Here is a 19,920-nt window from a genome sequence, read left to right on the forward strand (position 1 = left end):
TGAGCGGGGAGCAGAACCCAGGCGTCCCGGCTCCCAGCGCCTCCCGGCCCCGCTCCAGGGAGACGCGCAACGGGCGGGGCCCGACACCCGCGCCTGCCAGGCGCCCCGACTGGGGGGTCGAACGGTCGCTGGGAGACGAGACCCCGCCCCGCGGGAGCGTAAGTAGGGTGGGGCACGTGCCTTGTGCGTCTGAGGTCACTTCCGGACCTTGGGGTGTTTCGGAATGGCGGCCTCTTTGTTGAGGTGACATCTAGGAGCGGGGGGAGCAATGGGGGCGGGGGAGGCTGGAGACCTGGAGAATGTGAGGGGCGCTCGGGGGGGGGCGGGGTGGGGAGGCTGGAGACCTGGAGAATGTGAGGGGCGCTCGGGGGGGGCGGGGCGGGGAGGCTGGAGACCTGGAGAGTGTGAGGGGCGCTCGGGGGGGGGCGGGGTGGGGTGGGGTGGGGAGGCTGGAGACCTGGAGAGTGTGAGGGGCGCTCGGGGGGCGGGGAGGCTGGAGACCTGGAGAGTGTGAGGGGCGCTCGGGGGGCGGGGAGGCTGGAGACCTGGAGAGAGTGAGGGGCGCTCGGGGGGCGATGCGATGTGGGGAGGGGGGAGAGGAAGGGGTGGCCTGGGGGAGATGGCGGGTGGGCCGGTGGCTGCCTGTGATGTGGCTGCGCTTCTACTGTTGGAGAGCTCGGGGCAGCGCTGGGAGCCTGCCCCTGGCTTCTCCCTGTCACCTACGGTGGTGCTGCAACTGGCCAAGTCAGTGGCCTCCGTGACCTGCAGTGAAGCCTGACCAACTCCCGCTGCCATGGAGAGATTGTGATAGTCTTGCCTTAAAAACAGAGCCCTGGAAGGGCAGGGAATTCTGCAGTGTTAATAAGCAAAAGATCCTGAAGGTCCCTAAACAGCATCAGTTCCCCTCACTCGTGCGGCATAGGGAGGGCTCAGATAGACAGACATTTATGGTCACGTTGCACTGTCTAGTGGATCTAAGCTGCCCATGCCTGGGTAGACTGACCCTGCATCTTAGAACTGTGAGTCCGGGCTTGTGTCGACACAAACGTTGTGCAGCTTTAACTGTACTAGTGTAGGCAACGTGGTATGAACTACCCCAGTGTGACACATTTATACCGGTGTAACTTATCCCCATACAGGAAGGGGAATAACTCGTCCCCGTATAAGAGAGATAAGGTGGGTGAGATGATAACTTTTCCTGGACCAGCTCTACTGGTGAGAGAGAGGACCTTTGGAGTGTATAGAGAGCTCTTTTTCAGGCTTCACCCACCTTGGTCCCAGGATATTAGGCAACACAGCTACAATAACCCAGTATAAGACATCTTTATATGAGTATAACTTCATCCCCACTAGGGGTTGGACCAGTATAATTATTTTGGCCTTTTTCATTGGTCATAAATTAGGAAAAAAAAACAAATACCCAACAGTCCCTGCAAAAGACAAGCACTTTTCCTCATTCAGATCGCCTTTAAATGTATCACAGCATAGTAGTAACCAGCACAGGGTAGGTAGCTGAACAACAGGTATATTTGTGACTGGTTTCTCATTTATTGCCATTGCTGCAGTCACTGTGTGGCAGAATGATGACGTACCTTTGTCAGTGTCATATGGAATGGGTAAAGCCTACCAAATTCTTGGTCCATTTTGGTCAATTTTACGGTTGTAGGATTTTAAAAATTGTAAATGTCATGATTTCAGATATTTAAATTTGAAATTTTATGGTGGTGTAACTGTAGGGGTCCTGCCCCTATAGGTGCTGTGTGTGTGTTTTTTTTTTCTTCAAAAGTTATTGGGGGGTCGTGGTATTGCCACCCTTACTTTTGCGCAGCTACTGGCAGTGGTGCTGCCTTCAGAGCTTGGTGGCCGGAGAGTGGCTGCTACTGGCTGGGAGTAGAAGTAAGGATGGAATGGTATGGTATGGCATAGCCACCTTACTTTTGTGCTGCTGCCTTCAGAGCTGGGCCCTCGGCCAGCAGCCGCCAATCTCCGGCTGCCTAGCTCTGAAGGCAGCAGCACAGAAATAAGCGTGGCAATACTGTGACCCCCCCCCAACCCCCTTTTGGATCGGAACCCTCAGTTTGAGAAATGCTGGTCTCCCCCATGAAATCTGTGTAGTATAGAGTAAAAGTACACAAAAGAACAGATTTCATGGTCCATGACACGTTCTTCATGGCTGTGAATTTGGTATGGTCCTAGGAATGGGTTTTCGATGTTCGTATGGGTTCTAGTAGACAGGAGTTCTGCTTTTCTCTAACAGACAAAGGTTGATCTCACCGTAGTCTGTGGCTGTATCTCAATATGTTGCTGTTGAGTAAAGGAATATTGTGTCCAGTTTTGATGTCCCTGCTTGAGAAAGGCTGTTGAAAATTTGGAAAAAATTCAAAGAAGAGCCACAAGAGTGATCTGAGTGCTGGAAAGCTTGCCTTACAGTAGAAGACTAAAGGATTTTAGTCTGTTTAGTTTATTGGAGAGAAGGTTAAGAGGTGACTTGAGCATGGTCTAGAACTCTTCTTCAGCTATCCCTCGATGCAATGATGATGTCTGCCAAAGGTGTTCATTGATGGGGTTTTTAAGTGGCTGAGGAGCCTGATTCGTGCCCTGCATATTTTCCCACAGAAGTGACAGGTGAAATCTTGGAGGAGATATAGTTGTTGCCTGGAGTGTTGTGCCCTTTCTTTCCTCCTTTGTCGCTTCTCTGTCTCATGAGCAAGTCTGTTCTCAAAGTGGGCTGTGGCTTGGTGTATAGTTTGTTGCCTCTGTGTTCAAGTCCTCCCAGTTTGTTGGATCTATGCCTCCCTTTTTAAGGTGTACTTTCAGTATGTTCTTGAAGTTCTTCTGCTTCCCTCCATGATCCCTTCTTCTCTGGCTTAACTGAGAGAAGAGTAGTTGCTTTGGGAGACAAGTGTCAGGCATATGTACACAGTGACCAGCCCAGCAGAGTTGATGTTTCATGACCTGTGCTTCTACGCTGCTGATGTTGGCTGCAGAGAGAATGCTGATGTTAGTGTGTCGGTCTTTCCAGCTGATCCTGAGAATCCTCCTGAGGCAGTGCTGCTGGAACCACTCCATCTGCTTGAGATGTTGTTTGTAGGTTACCCAGGTCTCTGATCCATAGAGAAGGGTGGGGATGACAACTGCCTTGTAAACCAAGATCTTGGTACCTGTTTGTAGATCCCTATAATTGAAGACTCGTTTGAGTAGTCTTCCAAAGAACGTGCTAGCACAGCGGATCCTGTATTCAATTTCTGTGTCAATGCTGGCTGTTTGGGAGAAGTGGCTGCCAGGGTATGGAAAATGGTCCACTTTTTCCAGGGATTCTCTGCTAATGGTGATTTGTGGAGTACGAACAGTAGTTTGTGCAGTTGAGGGCTGGTAGAATACCTTGGTTTTCCTGGTATTAAGAGAGAGACCCAAGCTGTAATAGGCATCTGCAAAAAGATTTAGGGTGCTTTGCAGGTCGGCCTCTGTGTCATCCTTCCACACACAATCATCTGCATACTGAATCAGTGATGCCAATTCTTGGGATCTTTAAATTTTGTTTGGAGACGTAGGAGTTTGAGGAGTTGGCCATTCATATGATACTCAATCCCGATTCCGTCAGGAAAGCCATCGCAGGTGAGACTCAGGATCATGGCAGGGTAAATGGAGAAGAGTATTGGAGCAATGACACAGCCCTGCTTGACACCAGTGCGAATGATGAATGGTTTGGTCTCTGAGCCGTTGCACAGAATGGTGGCAGTCATAGAATCATAGAATATCAGGGTTGGAAGGGACCCCTGAAGGTCATCTAGTCCAACCCCCTGCTCAAAGCAGGACCAATTCCCAGTTAAATCATCCCAGCCAGGGCTTTGTCAAGCCTGACCTTAAAAACCTCTAAGGAAGGAGATTCTACCACCTCCCTAGGTAACGCATTCCAGTGTTTCACCACCCTCTTAGTGAAAAAGTTTTTCCTAATATCCAATCTAAACCTCCCCCACTGCAACTTGAGACCATTACTCCTCGTTCTGTCATCTGCTACCATTGAGAACAGTCTAGAGCCATCCTCTTTGGAACCCCCTTTCAGGTAGTTGAAAGTAGCTATCAAATCCCCCCTCATTCTTCTCTTCTGCAGGCTAAACAATCCCAGCTCCCTCAGCCTCTCCTCATAAGTCATGTGTTCTAGACCCCTAATCATTTTTGTTGCCCTTCGCTGGACTCTCTCCAATTTATCCACATCCTTCTTGTAGTGTGGGGCCCAAAACTGGACACAGTACTCCAGATGAGGCCTCACCAATGTCGAATAGAGGGGAACGATCACGTCCCTCGATCTGCTCGCTATGCCCCTACTTATACATCCCAAAATGCCATTGGCCTTCTTGGCAACAAGGGCACACTGCTGACTCATATCCAGCTTCTCGTCCACTGTCACCCCTAGGTCCTTTTCCGCAGAACTGCTGCCTAGCCATTTGGTCCCTAGTCTGTAGCGGTGCATTGGATTCTTCCATCCTAAGTGCAGGACCCTGCACTTATCCTTATTGAACCTCATCAGATTTCTTTTGGCCCAATCCTCCAATTTGTCTAGGTCCTTCTGTATCCTATCCCTCCCCTCCAGCGTATCTACCACTCCTCCCAGTCATCCCATCATAGAGTAGTCTGATGGAAATAATTTTCTATGCACAGCCAAACCTACACAGCACCATCCATAGGGCAACATGATTGATAGAGTCAAAGGCCTTGGTTAGGTTGATGAATGCCATGAGTAGTTCCTGGTGTTGCTCTCTGCATTTCTCCTGAATCTGTCATGCCACAAAGATCGTGTTGGTTGTGCCTCAGGATGGCTTGAAGCCACACTGTGGTTCGGGGAGGAGTTCCTCGGCAAGGGGGAGGAGGTGGTTTAATAGGATCCGGGCAAAGATCTGCCCTGTGACGGAGAGGAGGGCAATACCTCTGTAGTTCCTGTACAACGATTTGTCCCCTTTCTTGAATATTGTAACAATGTTGGCATTAAAGTCATGTGGAATTTCTTCACAGGTCCAGATTTTGTCAAGGAATTGGCAAAGTTTGTGCTGGGGCATTGTTCTACCAGCTTTAAAAACCTCAGCTGGGATGCTGTCTGGGCCTGGTGATTATTTTTATCTGGGTGATGGCATACTGTAATTCCTCAGAGGATGGGAAACTCTCTAACTTACCTGACAATATCATTGACATTCAAGAGCACTGTGAATAGTATGTTTAAGTTGATCCTAGTGCATGTGCTGAAACTATAGGGTATTCCACTCATCGGCACCAAGACTGGTTTGACAAAAACAACAAGGAAATCGTAGCATTAATTCAGCAGAAAAGAAATGCATTCTGTAACTGGCAAAATGATTCCTCTAACCAACAAAAATATGAGGCCTATCATCTGCTCAAAGCCAAAGTCCAAAGGAGGCTACATGACATCAAAAACAGGTGGTGGCAAGAGAAGGTCCTCTGAGATCCAGGGTTTTGTAGACCAGGATGACATGAGAAGCTTCTTTCAAGCAACAAAAGCTCTATATGGGCCAAGCTCCAAAGGCCCAACCCCCTTACATTCCCAGGATGGCTCCACCCTCCTCAAGGACAATGCAGCAATCAAACAATGCTGGAAGGAGCACTTTGAGAGCCACTAAACTGTGAATCCATGGTCTCTGAAGACACCATTGAGTTCATTCCACAACACACAGCAGTGGAATACCTTGCTGATTCCCCCATCTTCTGAGGTCTATAACTACCAGTGCAGGGAGAAGATGTACTATTAGAGGGCTCTTTATTCTCCCTCTTGAGTTACTTATACACTTTTTCTCACTGCAATCGAGGTTAACAAAGGTGGTGTTTTTTTCTAGATATTTTCTTACCTTTTTTGTTTTAAAAGACAGTTTAGGCTTGGTGTGGTGTGGATGGAAAGAAACATGCTGGCTTGGGTGGAAAGCTTTCTGAGGTGTGCATAGATTCAATTCCGGTCACAGAAGCCACAGGCAGCTGTAAGTGAGCAGCCAAGGTCTGATTCATCATTTCCTTGCACTTTGCATAGTAGATTACACTCCTGTCATTCTGATTTTTTTTGGTGGCATTCTAAACTCACTGTGCAGCACTTTGAAACAATTCCACAAAGTGTAGGACAATGGTAAATTGGCCCCTGGATGTGCATAGACTAAGCCCGGACATTAAAGTAGAAGCAACTTGCCCATGCATGTATTTATTGTGACATTTGTGTTGGATTACATGGGTGCATTTTAATGTGCTCTCTGATGACTGTCTCTGTACATATGCTAAGGCTAACATACCCTCTTCCCCTGCTGATAAATAAATTTTCTAACTGGCTTTCTGTCTGCATCCCCCAAAACTGTCGGATGCACTCCTAATTTTTTTTATCCATGGTACATATATGACCCCAATTATTGTAATGTCTGAGCACTTCACAATCTTTAATGTGTTTATCCTCAACCTCCTGTGAGGCAAGGTAGAGCTGTTATCCCCTTTATTCAGATGGGGACCTAAGGCACAGAAACTGCATGACTCGCCCAAGGTCATACAGGGAGTCTGTGGCAGAGTAGGGAATCCTGAATCCCTGCTTGCTTCCTAATGTCTGGATCCTCCTTCCTCCCCTCATTGCAGAATTGTCAGATTTGTTTAGCTGTGTTCCTTATTCAGTTTGCCTCCAGCTTACAGAAAAATCTTCCACTGACAGAAGTTGGAGAGAGATGAGGGGAGGAATCTGGCCATGCGGGAAGCCCCCAGCCTAAACGTGTGTTGTGGTAGTAATTGGTGTTGTCATTACCATAGCTCCGTAATGAAAGACACTGCAGACAACTGCATTGGGAACCGAGCATGGAGCAACCGTAAACTAGATTAACCCAGACAGTACTTATATTAATAGGGGGCAGTGAATTGATCTTGGGAGACAGGCGGTTCTGAATTGCTAATGCTGGCTCTGCCAGCTAACTCACAGTATGACCGTGGTCGAGTCATTGAACGAATGTGTGTTCTTTCCCTTCTTTGTTATTTTATTTTGAATTGCAGGAAAGCCAAGGGGCCCCAGGCATGGACCATGGCCCTGTTATGCTAGGTGCTGTACAAACACAATAAAAAGAAGGTCCCTGCACTAAAGACTAAGTAAATTGTAAAACAAGGCTGATCCTCGGAGTGCAGAGCTGTCAGCCCGGTCGTTTTGTATACTCGGTCTCTTTTTTTTTTTTTTTTAAAATCTGTTGTCTTCTGCCATCTGTGTAGACTGTGTCCAGGAGCCAGAGCTTCAATTTATGTAAATATTTATAGCTCAGTTGAGGTCAATGGAGCTATGATGCCCTGTTGAGGGTCTGGCCCCCAGGTGTTTTTACCGCTGTGTCCTCAGGTCTGCTGGCGGATGGTTAAAAATGCCAGTGCTGTGTTTACCAACTGGTGTTAATGAAACAGTGGGAGATTTCCTGAGATGCTGGAGCAGATGCAGTCTGCATGCATCTGAGGGTTAATTAATGTTTGTCAGTGTGCTGTAGATGAAAGTACAGAGTGTTGTTATACACTTAATTCTAATCATGTCACCAGGAAATGAAGTGCTGTCTTTTGTGCCTTGTCCTTGACAGTAACTGAGGAGAGAGAGTGGATGCTGTAGATTCCAACCCACATCTGCAAACTCTTGAGCTGTGGCTGGATTGGAGGCCTGGCTCTGCCCCTCTTGCTGGAGAAATGCCCTTGAATGTCAGTCACAATTACTGCAATTGATCTGTAGAGAATGGCTCCCACTGCTTTGGGGACCATAAAAACCTTATTTATCTCCCACCTCCAATGTTGATGTGCCTGAAATACTGTGTGCGTTGGGCCATGACATTGACCTGCCTTCTTGCTAACACTCAGAGAATAACGAATGGCAAGGGTGAAACAATATAATGAAAAAGAGCTTTTAGGAGGAAAGCTGGTGATCTCTTTATTTCAGAGGCTTGAAGAGTTGTAGTCTGAACCAGCTTTTTTCATACTGCTTGGCAGGCATGCCTTTCTGGGACATTTACCACCCAGTCCTGATAATTACTTCTCCTGAGGGTGAAGAATGGCGTGCATCAGCCTCGCTGTTAGTGCAGAGTACTGTTGATGCCTGTCTTATTAGCAAGGTATTACAGCTCAGTATGGTAATTACAGGGTATCATAAAGAGAGAACTCTTAGTTAAACTCTCCAAACTCTGCCCAACAGCTAGGCTCAGCGTTACAAGTGTTAAAAATAATTCCTCCTCTCCCAGATTCACTCTTAAAACATCAGGCATTGCACTGTGGTCTCCTCTGCTCCTGGTTATAAAAATGCCCCTGTATTGTGTGCATTTTCCCCTTTCTGTGTCTATCCGACATTCACAGAGCTCTTTCCGTCTTCTTTTTTGCAGACATGTGGGTCAGCGTTGCCTGTGGACTCGGCTCAGCCCCAGCCTTTCTATGCGACAGTGAGTTTTTGAGGTTTTATTGAGAGTAAAGGGATTAATTCCTTTCTCCCTAAGGGATCCCTTCTAAGACTTCACTGCGTGTGCATGTTCTACCTGCTTATTAATTCTGACCATTCAGATATCTGGCAGGTGCCATGTTTTGGCAGGGTATTTACTATGTCATTACATGATAAATATGTGGCTAGTTAAATAACCTGCAGGTGTTTCTTTTGTGGGGTAATAATTGTGTCCTGGAATAAAATAAACTCCTGGGTGGAGGCTGGGGTGTGTTTTAGTCCTGGGCTTGTCTGTTATTGAATGCGTCAATGATGAACATGTACAGACACAGCTGGATTAGAATAGTGTAACTGGAATAAAAGCAGGCTCACTTTAGAAGGCGCTTTGGGATAGCATTGATCGGGATTTGCATGCCGCACAGGTGCACCAGTATGTTGCATCCCTGTGCTTTGCTCATCACTGCTGTCATTCTGTGTAAGCTGCAGTGCAGTGTACACAGTAACTTTATACCTAACAAAGGTACGATTAACAGAAACCCTCCTGTGCTCCATGCAAGCTGCACAGCTGGGCTCGGTGGGAGGTGGGGGAAGCTGTTGTTTTTTGTTTTCTTTTTGCTAAATTGGGCTGTAAGAGTAATTGCTGAGTTATCTCAGGAACATGAAATTACAAGGTCTTTCTTTGGTACAATGTGCAATTACCATGGCAGTAAAGGGCAGATTGCATGGTATCAGCATTATATAATGTTATCAGATAGCTAATAGTCAGACTCGACTGTGGATGGTGCTTTTCAAGTTGGGAGAGCTAGGGAAATCAGTGTGGAACTGAGCACAGCACTGTCTCGCTATCCTAAGTTTTATTATGAAATGCTTAGAGCTGCCCCTGACTCTCTCACCTCCTGTTTTTCGAGAGATCCATGCTGCATTACTGCAGTCGAGACCAGCAGAGGTGCTTGAGCTGGCAGCTTTTGTGAGGGGTTCTAGTTTGGAACTCTCCCTCCACCCACAAGTCCACCAGGGCCCAGTTTTGTTACCCTTCCAAACACATTGCGAAGCCTATCTTTCCCCTTTTGGTTAAGGCTGTTGAGGAGGGTGGGTTGATGTGGCTATATGTATGGGTACTCCTTGTTAAAGTTGTAATTTTGAAGTTGTGGGCTTGGTGCCCTGACCACTGGATGGCACCTATAGATGGATTTAATAATTTTAATAAATAAATACTCCTCTGAGCAGGGAACGGAGATGAGTTCATGTCAGTAGCCTGCTTCCCTGGCATTGCCATTCTCACTTATGGCCTCACTGCACCTTCCTTGGGCTTCATGCAGACCTGATGTCATGTTTATTCCGTCCTTTAGTTCTTTTTCTAGGTGCTGACTTGCAGGGCAGCTATGAGCTGGCCCCATTTTCAGAACTGTGCCCATGGTTCAGGTAACTTTCCTGTTTCAGGATAAAACTGCAAAGAGCAAAAAGCTGCTCAGTGGAAGGGGCATTGTGTGTGGACTGTTTGACTTGTGCTGATGTGGAGATGGGTGAGCAGTGTCCCATGGGATGTACCAGTCCTGCAAGGTGAAATGCCCCTCTAGTGTTGCTCTGTGGACCTGGTACAGCCCTGCTTAGACAGTGATGTTCCACGGGCACAGGGTAACTCTGAGTCACTTAATTCTGTTGCTCTTCCTTTTACTTCTCTGATTTCCTGCCTCTCCTTTTGTTCCAGCGTGGTCCCCATGGGAACAGCAGCGAAGGAGGAAATGGCTCAATTTTGCGATAAAAACACCCAGTCAAACCGTCCCATGTCCCCTCATATCACCATCTACAAGTAAGAACTCCAGAGGCGTCTGCATCTCTGGGGGTTACATCCCAGAGTCTGGCAAAGAGCTTAACCCTCATCATCCTCCCCTTCATTGGAAAGAACTCTGTATGTTCCCTTTAGTCATCAGGGAGCACCTGCCTTGTGGTTAAGGCAGAGAAGTGGGAGATCTGGGTGTATTTCTAGCTCAGTCATAGACATTCTGAGACCTTGAGCAGCAGAGTGTTACTTTCCCACCTGTGACAGTTTCTTCATCTCTGCAATGGTAATAATGAAACTGCCCCACCTCAAGGGGTGGTGAGCCCTAGTTAATGTCTTCAGAACCCTCTGACGTCCTCGATGGAAGGCGCTAGACTGGGTCAAAGGATTATTCCCCCAAAAACCTTGAGTCCAAAGGGTGTTGGGGTGACCTGAGGCACAGGAAGGGATCATGTGAAGCCACCAGAGCACACCACCTCAGTGATCTGATTCTCTTGTGGTGAATTTCCTGTTGTGTTGGGATTTTTCTCATTTCTGTATATGTGTCTGGGAGCCTGAATCCTGGCCTGTCCCTCTGAATTGATGGCAGTGTTGCACTCTCCCCCCCCATCCTCCCTCCTAGCAAACATGGGCTTTCTCCCTCCCAGGATTCCTGCCAGTGGGGTTTGTCATTCCTGAGCCACCCCTGCAAATTCCCCACCCATTTTCCTTTCCTTCTGGCTAGATTCCTTGAATAATTCTGACTGCAGAAATACACAGCCAGCAGCACAGAGCTGTCTGGGAACAGATCGGTCATGCCTCTGCCTCTGTGCCCCTTCTCAACAGGTTTATGTGAGTTCCCAGTGCCCAGCCAGTCCTTCATCCTCACATTATCTCAAGCCTCTCTCTAGATAACCTCACCTCTAGCATGCTTCAGACACCCCAGATGTGTTGTTTGCATATCACCCACACTCGAGGAGTGGCTCATCTTTCTGACGAGGTCTATTGTTTTGCAGGTGGTCTCTGCCCATGTTGATGTCCATCGCCCACCGTGGCACTGGTGTTGCAATGAGTGCAGGTGTGTGATTCTCTGCCTCAGGTACCTTTGGGAGTAGACGGGCTGTGGTCAGTATCAGTATAGAGAGCTTTAATTCTCAGTCACTAATTCTGATACAACTTGACTTTTATTCTGTTGATTACCTTCTCTCTCCTTGCCCTCAAGGCAAGGAGTTGGAGTGTCTCAGCTGTAGTTGCCATAGCTGGGATCTGTAATGGGCTGTACTGACGGCACAAATAAATACCCATTGCTCCTAATCTCATTTTTTTTCCTTCTGCAAGCTGTATCTTGCCACATACACTGGTAGAGCCCTGCGCGGATACACAATTTATATCCACGGATATCTGCGGAGTTGCAGGGCTCTAGTGACGATGAGCGAGACCAGCAGGGACTTGGCCAGTGACTGGGTCAGGAACTGCAGCGGCGAAAGCAGCATGTTGAGCCACTGCTCCCAGAAGGCAGTATCCAGCCCAGGCAGATCCTCTGGTGTGGCTGTACCGCCCCCAGCCCTGATCATTAGGGTAAGCACAAGGCTTACTGGCAGCTGTCCCTGGTCATGCTAGTGTGTGCAAGTGGCTTGCACGCTCCTGTCCCTTCCACCAGCAGTGCGGGTCTCCTGTCTGGGAGCATGCGAGCTGCTTGCACACACTAGTGGGACGAGGGATAGCTGCCGGTGGGACCAGGGATAGCTGCTGGTGAGCCTGGTGCCCACCCCAGTGGGCAGGGCTGGGGTGGTACAGCCTCCACCTTGGAGCTGCCCTGGCTGGTCGCTGGCTCCTGCAGGTAGCAGCCCGACATGCTGCTGCTTTCACTGCTGCAGTTCAGGGCCTGGTCACTGGCCATGGTCCTGCTGGTCTCGCTCGTTGTCGCTAGAGCCCTGCAGCTCCGCGGATATCCACTTTGTATCTGCGGATATAAACTGTGTATCCGTGCAGGGCCCTATACACCAGTGTCCAGACTCCTGTATGTTGTCAGACCCGGTGCCTGCACATGTGTGCCATATGTAAGTAGTACCCTTCCTGGGAAAGTCAAGGAGGCAGCATTTTCTCTTGGTTAGAGCATGGGGGACTGGGAGTCAGAAAACCTGCATTCTGGTCTGAAATCTGCCACTCCCTTGCCTGAAATCGCAGAGCAAGTGACTTACCCTCCCAGGGCTTCACTTTTTGTCTGTGGGGACTGACTCACTCTTGTGGCTCTCACATGGGGTGCAATAGTTTAAATGCAAAGTGGTGTTCGCTTTCGCTTTGCCATGGCTTCCTGTTAAAGGGCCGCTGCCCCAAGCAAGAACCCCTGTCTGAGGAAGCCACTCATCAGGTATGAATTGAAAGAGCAAGTTCAGATTCAAATGGGTTTTCTAAGCTTTCTGCAGGTATTTATTATTTGTATTACTGTAGTGCCTTGGAGCCTTAGTCATGGATCAAGATCCTATTGGTGTAGGTCCTATATAGACATAGCAGCTGCCTCCCAGTTAGGGCCCCCTACAGAAACCCTGATAATGCACACTGGGTGGGGGAGTAGGTGGCACCAGGATTGGGGCCACTAAACCATGTCCAGACAGATAATTTGATCTTGTGCCATTTAACCAAAACACTAATGTTGAAACCTTAACCGTCTTTCTGACCCTCATTCTCCTAAGGCCTTTCCCTCTTTTTTTGTGACTCAGTACCAAATTTAACTCTGGTCTTTGTGGTGTGCTGCTGTGGGAGCAAAATGATCAGGAAGGAAAGGGAGAAAGTGAGGGGCTGATAAGGATAACTTCACCAGCCCTCCCCCTCTAACTCTTAAAGCTGGCCCTGGAACGTGGGGAATGTCTTTGGGGAGGCGCAACACCCGCCCCTCCCCCACCCCCCCACACACTTGATTTCCACAAGGTGGGTGGAATCTGAAATGAAATCCACAGCAAAGCTGTGTCACAGGACCAGAAAACTCTGTTTTTGCCAGTGAGGGAGTTTAACTAAAGCTTATATAAAAATGGCACTAGAAACCTTGGTGCTGCTTCCAGATGGACTCATTAGACAGAGTTGCTTGTTTGAAGGGGGTCTAGTGTAGGTTGGGCCTCAAGGCTTGAACTGACCATATGCTCCCTGCCTCCCTCTTGGCTTTCACTGAGTTAAACCCCAGAATTGCTAATCTGTGCAGCTAGGCATTATTGTCTCCCAGTAGAAAAGCTGAAGGTCCAGCCAGGTGCCAGATGTCAGCAGCATGAGCCGCAGTCTGAATTCAGTTACTGAAATGAGTTACAATGAGCACAGCAGTGTTTAATCTGATGTGAGTGCTTGCTGCAGATCACTCTGTTATATCAGTGCAATTTATCTCCTTGCTGGATCTTGTGAGCCCAGCGGGTTTATTCCATAGTGCCCTTTGAGTTAGCCCATGTGCCCTTCTCTGTAATACTATACCAGGAGGAGTGACACCACTGTGCCAGGCAGAGAGGTGGTTTGTCAACATGGCCCAAGCCTTGCGGTCCCGTTGGTCATCCCCCCCAGCCCAAAGCTACTGACTTCCCAGAGGGCTGGGAAATGCCTGCCCTTCTGTGCGGGGTGCTTGGCCAGCAGCCAGTGTGCTATCGAACCTGCTAGTTGTTGTTCAAGCTCTCAGAGTTGCCATTGCCTGTAAAAGAGGATTTATTACTCACTTGCAAAACGAGCCCTCCATTGACCTCTGCCATGGGAGCAGCAAGAGGCCTTCTCCCCAGGCCTTTAGAATCCAAAGGGTAACCCCACACTGGCTGCACTGTCTCACCAGACAGATGTGCAGCCAACAAAATGGAACGGAGCAGGGAGCTCTGCTTTCACTGGCCAGGCCAGCAATTACATGAGCACTTGATTCCTGCACTGTCTCAAGGCAAACACAGAGGCCGTTGAAACCACGAATGGCTGAGCTGGGAAGCAGTGAGTTGGCGTAGAGGCACTGGCACTGCTGCTGATAGAGCTGCGTAAGCCCGCGTACCAGAGGAGAGCAGTCGGGCTCCACTGAGTCATGGCTTGGCTAGCTCTTCTCTCTTTCATCACTCCCGTTCTTTTGGCAGCACCATCTGTAAAAAGCCTTTTGGCCTAGAAATGACAGAAACTGCCACCACTTCTCCAGGTAGGATGCTCACTTACGTCAAGCCGTCTCTTTGTGTGCCAGCCTCTTCACTGATGTCCGCACATGCCATTGGGCGGCTGGGCCTGGCTCCTGCTAAACTGTCTGTTTGGTTAGTGATTGGCAAGTGCATATTTTTGTCCTATTTTGGACTCTAGAGGACTTTCTGGTGGAGCTCCTCTCTTACAGTTCAGACCTTGAGGGGATCCTCTGAAACTTGCATTCCCAGATAGATTGGCTTATGCTCTAAGGCCCCGATTCTGCAAATGCTTGAGCGTGTCACTGTGCTCTGAGGAATAGTCACTGGGGGCCACTTGCATGAGTCTGGTTACTCCCATACTTCAGTGTTGGCAGGACTGGGGCCAACAGTAAGGTTCTTAATAGCCTTGTTGACTTCAGGGGGTAATACTGTGGTAACAAAGTGACCTCACACCTTATATTCTGTTACTATTTATTTAGCAAAGCTGAGACTGTGACTGGAATTGTTCTTAAAGGCGTAAGTGTGTCAGAGCAAAAAGTGACCTCTCCTGCAATAATCACCTAAAAGTAACTCTCCTTCCATCTCCTCACTATGACATGCAGAATTGAAGGCCGCTCCCTGTGGGAGCTGTGCTGTACTGATACAGAGGAACCAGGAGAGTGGGAGAAGGAAGTTGGCTCATTTTGTGGAGAGTTAGCACTGGCTTTTCAGGCCTCAGGAATAGGAGTCCCTGGGTCTCAGCTGGGGAGTGCTGATTCTCTTGCAGAGCTTTCTCTTTCCTGACTTTCTCTTTCCTAACACTGGCAGCTGGTTTGACTTGTGGGCTCTTTCTTTTCCAGGGGTGTCTCTCTTTGGTCTGGCTGCCTTGATTCTCCCGGAACAGTTCCCCTATTACTTGGCATTTGTGAAGTCACTCAGCCTGGGGCCTGCTCTTATCTACTCTGCTAAGTTTGCCTTGGCTTTCCCCCTCACCTACCACACCTGGAACGGAATCCGACACCTTGTGAGTAGCCTTGATGGAGCTGCATGTATGTGTCTGTCTAAGGTGCAGGGATTTGGGTGGGTATCTGGGGTAATACTTTCAGAAGTGCCTAAGTCCCATTTCCCAATGTGACTTAAGTCACTTTGGCACTCCTGAAAGTGTAACCTTTTGTTTAATATCCCCAGCTTGTAATGTCATTGTCCTGTGATGATGTGAGATCTTCCAAAATGACTGTTTTTCAGTGTCAATATCAGCTCACAATAGCCATGTTCTATTATATAGTAATATTATATTACATCTGTCTGTGATCTATTTTAGTCCCTTTATAGAAACCAGCCCTTAATATTTGCCCTGGGCTGAAACTTGGAAAACCGTCTCAGTGAAGGAGAACTTTGCAGATTTAAAAAACAGCTGAAGAGAATATTGGCTCCGCAATGTAGGAACAAGATGTGCTGCAGATAACGATTGTCTTGTGTTTCTGTAACTTCAAATATGTTTAGTTTTACAAAATCAAAATTGCAGAGGCAGCTGGCTCATAGTGTGACCTGATCCCTTCTGCTTTAGGGGAAGTGTGGCTCAGGGTGTGGCAAGTGTGGCTTCAGCTCTTCAAACATGGATTTGTGCTGCACACGTTGGGTGCCCACTGTGTTCTCGTCTTGGTGGCATAAGTATTGATTCCCAGAGTTTGTATCTTGCTTCTGGTATTACCAGATGCTTATGATGAAGAAACGCATCATGCACCTGGCAGAGCTGTCCCTGTAGTGATCAGTGGCACCCTGAGGAGTGAGGTGAGGGGGCTTTGTAAATCCCGCAGCTGGAGAGACTGGTTGACTCTGGTATGGCTGACACTCCTGCAAACATTGTTCATTTTGCAGCCTGCCAAGAATTCCAGATCAGATCTGCGAACATGAGGCCTGGCCCAGGGCTCCACAATTGATCCAGCTGGCTGAGCCCCATTTGCTCATGGACTTGCTGTCAACCAAATAGAACAAGCCTTAACAATCATCTCATTAGGGCCTTTGAGTCAAATGTGGGTTGAAAGACTGTAACTGTGTATTTACATAAAAAAGGCAATGAAACTGCCTCCAAATCCATGTTAAAATAACCAGCAGTGCTGACAGCTGGCCAGGCTGATGGCTACATTGCACAAATGTGGGTCAGGGAACGGTTAATGCTTACATTGTTAGGTGTTGCATTTCCTTGAATAAATTGCAGTGCTGTGGTGGGGGGGGGGGGGTGTGTGCGTGCGTGTGCATGCACTCCGGTCGCTCCACTGCTGGAGAGCTGGTTATTGTTGTGCCTGGGCCTACGTTCAGCCCTGTTATCACAGCACTAGCAACATAAACCAAAAACGCTGCCAGCTTAGGCTGAAATTTCCAGCTCTCTCCACCCTTAACTTAGACTTTTAGTGCATTGGTACATATTCTGATCACCTGATAGCACCTATGTGTGATACGGAGCAGTCCTACATTGGCCAGGGCTAGCAGCAGACTGAATGACCAACTAGGTCCATGTCTGACACTGTGGTGATTGACTCAGACCCCGTATACAGAGGCACAATCAGAGAGATATTAAGACGATGAGGAAAATGACTCCTGAATGCTGCGTTCCCTGTCTTTGAGGGGATGGGGCTGACTGCATGGGTGGCTGGGTTAGGTGCAGTGCTGCTCTCTGGTAAGATTCCCCACTGGAGAAGGGAGATGCCTCCTGTGACTGATTTTGGCTCTCCTGTGGAGCTCCTTGGCGTAATACCGAGTGGGGTCAGGAAGTTCCCATGTACAGAGGGACAGCTGAGGCACAGAACGACTATTACATCCAGTGTTTTCTGGAGTGTGGACTAACTGTGGTTGCTCACTCTGAGACATCTGGGGCCTGATTTTTCCAGTGGTGTCTCCATTAGATTTTCGTTTAGAGCTGAGGCTACCTCACACCTTTGAAAACCAGGACATTCTTGGGTTGATCACCCAGCATCAGTGGATGCTTAGAAAGTTTAGGCCCAAGTAACTAGCACAAAGTCATACAGGTAGTCAGTGGCAGAACTGGGAACAGACAAGATGGTCTGCCTTGTCTGTTGCTGCCTGCCACCTCAGTGCATTACTGATGGCTAAGGCTAAGTTTTAGTCGGGTATTTTAAAGTCATGGGCAGTAAACAAAAATTCACAGCCAGTGACTTTTACTAAAAATACCCGTGACTAAAACTTGGATGGGGAGGGGGCTTCCCAGGGGCCCAGCGAGCGCTGAGGTAGTGCGGGTGGCGGTGCCCTGCATGCTGCCTCTGCTGCCCCTGCAGCTCCCATTGTCCGCGGTTCCCCGCCAATGGGAACTGCGAAGCCAGTGCTCTGGGCGGAGGCCTCGCACAGAACTGCCTGGCCATACCTCTGCCTAGCAGCTGAGTGTGGGGGATGTCGCAGCTTCCGGGGAGCCCCCCAGGTAAGCGCCACCCAGAGCCTGTCACATGCCCCAACCCCCTGCCCCGTCCCACACCCAAACTCTTCTGGTGCTGCAGGGGTCAGTGGCCTGAGACTGCCCCAGCAGCGGCTGGTGCGGCTGGCGCAGGAGCTGCCTGAGCTGCCCCTGAGCCAGGTGCACCAGCCGCTGCAGAAGTCACAAAGGTCACGGAAAGCCACGGAATCCGTGACCTCTGTGACAAACTCGCAGACTTGCTGATCGCCAGTCAGAAACCAGCTGGAACCAGCTTCGCTGGGACAGGGTTTGTCATTTGTGTGATGAACGAGTCACTGTAGCTAACTCCACAGGGCATTATCAAAGGTTGTTCATTTCTGTTGGGTCATCTAGGCCATTCCCAGGATGATCCTGGGCAGCAGCATCTCTAGTGCTCTGTCCAGTCTAAGTGCTGGGGCTCGCACTCCCCTGTGCGCAGCCTGCACCCTTCACCCTAGAGACTCCTACAGATCTTGTGATAGGCTCAACTGCCCCTTCCTCACTTGGGCAGTTCTGAGCACCCGACTGCAAATGGGAGGGAGTGCAGAGAACACACTACTCCAAGTGGGATCTCGACAGCTCCATAGCCAGAGGGGCTGTTCCCTTCTCTGGCTTGTTCTTTGCATATTTTCTGCAATGCACTGATGGCCCTGGCTTTGGAGGCCTGGCATGCCTGGGGTTCGGTTGCAGACTATGTGAGTGCCCCCGTGTGATGCCCTGATTCTTTGCTGAGTGTGTCTCTGTTCTCTTTGTCTCTAGATGTGGGACATGGGAAAAGGATTTAAGATTCCCCAAGTCTACCAGTCTGGAGTCCTGGTCCTGGTCTTGACCCTGCTTTCCTCTGCTGGACTCGCAGCCATGTGAAGGCGCCTCCCTCCTGAAGGCCCTCCCTTCTCCTACAAGGATTTGATTCATCTGGTGATCTGGTCCAGACAGAGCTCAGTGTGTATATGGGGGGAGGGCAGGAGGGATTAGAGACTCCTAGATAACTAAATTGTTGAGGCAAGATGGTGCTTTCCCTCTTTGTAAAGCATGTGAATGATCAGAGTTTGCTTATCACTAGCCCTGAGTGATGTGCTGTCTCCAGCTATCCTAGCCCAGCGAGATCTCAGAACACCCTTCCAGAATGCCACCAGCAGGAGTCCCAGTCCAGGATGTTCAAGACTCTAGGTAGCCACAAGCAGCTGGTAACTGACAGCTGATTCACAGTTGATTCTTATCCACCTAGAGCATGCTCAGAGGAGCTGCCTTTCTTAATTAATTGCTGTTCTTTCAAACTAACTCTGGTTCACTTGCTTTCTGCTCTGCCCTGAAGCTTGAGACAATACTGGCACTGTGTGCCCCCTCACTGGGCCTGAGGGGTTGGGGGAGGAGATGTGAGTGCCTCTAGCCTAGTGTATGTGTGTAGGCTCACATAAAAGACAACTCTCCCCATTGATGCTGGCGCTGGGTCTAGGGCAAGCACAGACTGAGCCGCCGACGCCAGCGCCCATGATGCTAGCAAGGGGAATAAGGAATTTGACGCTGTCCTGGGTAAAATGCCTAATTGCTGGAATCTGGCTTTCTGCTGCAGTCAGCATCCTGTGGGCTTTACAGTGGGGAGAGGGGCAGCTTGTAGTGGGCCCAGTGCTTGGGGGCTGGGCATGTTGAGTTCAAAGCGCTCTGTGCAGCAGCTCACAACTCTTCCAGCAGATGAAGGATAAGCACCCGTATATTTTTGGAGTATTCAATCAAATGTTTTTTTTTTTCCCTCTGAAAATAAATCTGTTCTTTGAACCTTTTGGATGACTGCCAGTGCCACGGTCTCCCTCTCACTGTGCACTGTCACTCCGGCACGTGTGTTTGTAACAGACCCACCCTTCCTGGTAAAGCAGGCTTGCTCTTTCACACCGCACGCTGGCAGCTGAGGAGTTGTTACAGATTTTCAAATGAGCTGCCACTTCGGCTTTTCAATAGACTCTAATGAAACATCTGAAATCTGAACAGACGTATGGAGTATTTACCCTGAGAAGATGGAGAATGTCGTGTTCTCTTCAGAGAAGCAGTGCAGAGGTGTGTGATGTGACTTGGGAGTCAGGGCCCTTTAATTTCATGTTATGGAGCTCATAGTGACTGGCTGCCCCTTGGGTATGTAGTTGAGGAACCTGATACTGTGGGCCTGCACCCCATGGTCATTTACATTGATGTGAAATGCTCC

The 19,920-nt window shown here is 49.0% G+C and overlaps 1 protein-coding gene across 1 annotated transcript; it reads left to right on the top strand.

Annotated features, from left to right (window-relative positions):
* The first annotated feature begins 167 nt into the window (after window positions 1-167).
* On the top strand, window positions 168-19,504 carry SDHC (succinate dehydrogenase complex subunit C). Its single transcript, XM_077841073.1, has 6 exons — window positions 168-243; window positions 8,367-8,423; window positions 10,128-10,229; window positions 11,195-11,256; window positions 15,139-15,302; window positions 18,483-19,504. Exons 1-6 carry the CDS (start codon window positions 224-226, stop codon window positions 18,585-18,587), a joined length of 510 nt encoding a protein of 169 aa, XP_077697199.1. The 5' UTR covers window positions 168-223; the 3' UTR covers window positions 18,588-19,504.
* The last annotated feature ends 416 nt before the right edge of the window (window positions 19,505-19,920 follow it).

Source organism: Eretmochelys imbricata, chromosome 24 (genome assembly GCF_965152235.1).
Source record: "Eretmochelys imbricata isolate rEreImb1 chromosome 24, rEreImb1.hap1, whole genome shotgun sequence".
Classification (NCBI taxonomy): domain Eukaryota; kingdom Metazoa; phylum Chordata; order Testudines; family Cheloniidae; genus Eretmochelys; species Eretmochelys imbricata.